This window comes from Phlebotomus papatasi, chromosome 3 (genome assembly GCF_024763615.1).
Source record: "Phlebotomus papatasi isolate M1 chromosome 3, Ppap_2.1, whole genome shotgun sequence".
NCBI lineage: Eukaryota > Metazoa > Arthropoda > Insecta > Diptera > Psychodidae > Phlebotomus > Phlebotomus papatasi.
The window spans coordinates 79,620,678-79,625,418 of NC_077224.1; the positions used below are offsets into that span (position 1 = coordinate 79,620,678).

The 4,741-nt window shown below is 29.8% G+C and overlaps 1 protein-coding gene across 1 annotated transcript in view; it reads right to left on the reverse strand.

Annotated features, from left to right (window-relative positions):
* Positions 1–3,064: 3,064 nt before the first annotated feature.
* The window catches only part of LOC129805925 (CD63 antigen), a 13,956-nt gene continuing 12,279 nt past the window's right edge, over positions 3,065–4,741 (reverse strand). Inside the window, exons 4-5 of the mRNA XM_055854181.1 lie at positions 3,766–3,984; positions 3,065–3,703 (exon numbers count right to left, since the gene is read on the reverse strand). Coding sequence (XP_055710156.1) covers positions 3,401–3,703; positions 3,766–3,984 — 522 coding nt within the window. The 3' untranslated portion in view covers positions 3,065–3,400. The remainder of the gene's footprint in view (positions 3,704–3,765; positions 3,985–4,741) is intronic.

A 4,741-nucleotide genomic window follows, 5' to 3' on the forward strand; every position in this document is an offset into this window, starting at 1 on the left:
CAATTTAATAAAGCGAGCTGCATATTTCTAACGATGACGCGAATGAAACTTCTCAATTAGCTAGAAATACTGAACTTATCATAGGTCATTCTTTGTGCAAAATTAATTATTCTGATTTTTTGTACTCTTATTAATTGAACTGATAACAAATTATGTTAGAAGATGTCAAACTAAGTTTGATCAAAAATCAAAATTTCGTTGGTTGTCAAATTACCGTCTTAAGTACATTTTATTTGCAAATTTAAAATTTTAAATACAGTGATCATTATTTTTATTATAAAATTGTCAATGTCTGAAGTCATTTAAGGTCATTTAAAGTCATTTAACAATACAAGGGGTAGCTTATTTCGGGAAACTCGGGAGCCAATCTGGCCATAAAAAAAAACCATGGGGAACCCGGGGAATCCACAGGGAACTCGGGGAATCCATACATTTTTTCAGGGAACCCGTATATTTTTTTAAAGAACCGGAAACTCGATCTACTCTAATTGCTTATGAATAACCTCTTGCAACAACTAATATACAAGCTTGATTTTCTTATGCAAAAAAAAACAAAGAAAAATATTTCGAAATTCTAAAAAAAATCACTTTAACATCTTTGACCTAAAATTTAAAAGAAAAATATTTATTTTCGAATAATTGCAAATTGAAAGTTTTCCTCAAAGTCAGATTTTCGAGATTCTATATTTTATTTCAACCCTATGGCTAGTTATAAAATTTTTTCCAAAAAAGAAAACATTATAACAGCCTTATTCCACTGATTGAAGTTTAAATTCAAGTAGATTTTAAACTTTTTAAAGAGTTTTCTTTATATTTCAAATCATGGAAGATTCTTAAATTATAATAGGAAAAATCGCGCTACCTTCGGACGACTCAAGCTTCGCACAAATCAATTTTTCTCTATGTTCCTTATGGATTTCACCCATAGCTCTTTTCTGTAAATTCAAGGCATTTGACTAGATATTAAAATATAATATTATAATGGGTCAAATTCATTTATAACACATTGAAAAAAAAAATTATTTTTGCGAAGCATAAATCATCCGAAGGTAGCGCGATTTCCCCTATTATAATTTAAGAATCTTCCATGATTTGAAATATAAGAAAACTCCTTCAAAAGTTTAAAATCTCTTACGTAATAATTTCAAATCTAATATACAAAATTTTAAAAATAAATCTTCCTTATAAATAAAGTCTTCATGTTTTGTTTACTTGTAAGTCAAAATTGGTTATTGATGGTTATGTTCACCATAACCTCACATTGCTAAATAATTTCTTAAATTAAAAAAGAAATTATGAATTTTGAAAACTCTCACTCTGTATATTAGTGGAACATTTTTTATCTCGCCCCCTTATCATATAAAAATAAGAAAATTTTGTCAATAATAGACAAAATTTATGTCAAAAAGTAGGGTTATATTGCAAGATAGGTTAAAAGACCTGTACACATTGACAGCAATTTTCGTCAAAAATTGCTTTCTTTAAGGAAATTGCCTGTAGAGTGTTGGTGGAAACGTCAAAATTCTATGAAAAATGCTATTTTTGAATAAATTGCTGCCAAGATGTAGAAACCTTAATATGACATAAGCCTAATTTAAATACCTGCCACACAAATTTTAGAGTACTAAAATAATAAATGTTGGTCTAAAATATTATTCAATTTTTTTTAAATCACAAAAGATTAAAATAAGAATAATTAGAGTAAAATTTGAATATCCGAATAACCCAAAATTTCGAAAAAAAATATATTTTGAAAGTTAGAAATTTGATAATTTAGGAATTACGGAATTCTCAAGTGAAAATTACGTAATCGATATTTTATTAAGTTTAAGTTGTCCTAATTAAGTTTATTTGTCCCGAATTGTGAGTTGTTCAGAATTCAAAATTTTACCCTATAGCGATAAAAATTTAGAATAATTCATCCTAAATATTCAGATTTAATATAGGCATGCAACTAAAACTCTATTTAGCTGAGATTTTTTACAATCCCGGTTTTTTTTTATTCCCCATTGTGAGACAGATAGCTTGAATTAGGTGTGATTCCTTCTAATCACACCAATTTTTTGTATTATGGTGTCTACACACTAGAAGCAGTTTTCGTCAAAAATTGCGTTTTTAAAAAAAATCTGACGTGTCTGCCTACAAGGATAAGGGAAATTTTCTTTAAAAGTGCATTTTTTAAAGAAATTTCTACTAGTGTGTAGAGGCCTTTATACAACACAGTATAATTATTATGCTTTTTGAAAAAGATAAAGGAGACCTATAAAAAGGCAAATAACAATTGCAAAGATGTTATATCAAATTCTAAATGCAGCCTAATCTATGAAATGAATATCGGGCAGCTTCAAGACTAATTTCCCAAAAGTATGCTCTTGGGTAATGACATGACTTATGACTATATTTGAAAATGCACATCCGATTATTAATTTATTATTAAAATAATTACAATTTTGAAAAAAAAATATTTACCTGAAACTGACTGAACCTCCCTTATCTCAAATGTGCATATTTGGTCTAATGAGTCTAACCCGTTTCAGCATTATTAAATTATGTTTTTCTGATTTGCTACAACTTGGTATAACAACTTCAGTAAATATGAAAATACGTTGGATCCAAAATTTTTCATGGTATTAAATATTCGATAACATGTGAATGTTGCTTTAATTCGAAACATTTAATCTTTTATCTATTCTAAATAGCTTTTTGACAAAATAAAAATATTTATTTCGACATATAAATACATCTATTTTTCTTTTAATTTCTGTTTTAGTATTCTTTAAATTTTAAAAATTCTAGTACGTAGTTTTCATCGCCTATAAAACGTGTAATTTATCTTCAAGAAAAGTTATACAGAATTGTCTTACTGATTCGTACAAGAAGATACTAATTTTATAAAATAAACCTTACTATTGCTTCACGTGAAGACATTCAAAAGCTACAAAAATGCAGCACTTAAACTTTTATCAGCCATCGTAATCTTTATCAATAAATTTGGTGAATCATTTCAGTTGGTATATCTGAGCTTCAAGACAAAAATTCCAGGAAAAAAAAAACAATCCAAATATCAGTTGAATCACAATTTAATCTTTTTTTTTATTATCTCTGTCGCAAATTTTTAACACAGAAGTCTTACAATTGCAATTCTTTGTGGAAAATCATTTGGTTTTTTTGGCAAATATTTGCTGTATTTGAAAAAAAAAGTCAAAGAAATTTCTATCTAAATTTAAATGAAAATGTAAAATTTCTTTTAATGTTAACCTGGTTTTATGGAGCTGTTGAATAAATAAAGAAAAGAATACAGTATTTGCATGAACAAAAAACATCCTCAATTTATGATTATTTCAATTTTTAGAAGGATGTTTACTCTAGAAGACAACCTTATATACCCTCAACCATCACCTCAGAAGCCCGAATGACCGCCTTGCTTATTCTTTATCTGCCTCGCAAGGTAACAGGCAAAGAAAATACCCACGAATTGGACTATGCAAATGGCTATTCCAGCCGCTCCCAGGCTAACAGCATGCGCTTCAATGAAGTTCCCAAACTCTTCCAAACATCCTGTTCGGTCCACAATATCGTCATTGCACGTAAAGTTACCCATGGCTGCTGGTGGTAGATCGCAGCAAGAAATCGGGATATCGTTGTTTTTTACGTTCTCAATTGTTGTCCAGTCCGTTAGATTGTGAATTCCACAGCAATGGTACTGAAAAATAATTCTCAATTTTAAAATAGTTACTAATAGAGAATTCACATGAAGAATTGTACATTTCTCTGAATACTATCCCAAAGAATTGTGGTATGGATGGCTTCAGTCTCGTTGTGGACGTAGGACTGCATACTACCCCTAAGACTCGTTTCCACAAGTTCCATTGTTTCATTCCGCAAAACGTAACCACTGATACCAGCTGCCAATTCCAGGATAAACACCAAGATCAGGAGAATTGAGAAAGTAAGTACCATGCAGTAGTTTTCCCGAATAGCTCCCTGAAAAAAGCAATATTTGTGAACTATAGAAAATAAAAAAAAAATAATCTGTAATCTACTGGTCAAAACGAACTTCAATTTTTAAGTTTTTGTCCTTTATGCCTCCAGAACAACTTTTAGATCGGTAAAATTTCATGAAAGTAAAATTCATGTCCCTTTCTTTATCGAAAGACTTCCATAAGTCTATCCCACTCTTTCCGACTCGAAATTAGACTGAACTAAATTTAATTTGGTGTGATGTTAAAGGGAAGAAGAAGAGTATGAAAGAATAAGATAGACATATGCAAAACTTTCAAGAAAAAAAGGGATGTAAATTTTGACTTTATGAAATTTTCCCGATCTAAAAGGTGTGCCGGGGCCATTAGGTCAAAAATACAAGGAAAAGGCAATTTTATTAAGTGTATTTAGAATACCTATGTACATTTCGCACCGTAATTTACTGAACTTTGTCTCATATTTTCATATCTACTTTTCCACAGAAAAATATTAGAGATTCAATAAGTATTTTAGTAAAAGTAGCCAATAAAAACTCCATTGATCAGTAAAGAAATTAAATTGGTTAAATTAAATGCAAAATTGATCAGTAAGAAATCGATTATAGTCAGTTAATGCGTTCGGCACACCTTCCCACGGCACACGTCCCCTTCTTTATCAAAAGATTTGCGTAACTATATCCCATTCTTTCGGTCGCAAAATTGGCCTGAAGTAAATTTAATTTGGTTTGATGTTCAAAAGAAGAAGAATAGTGAGAAAAAGT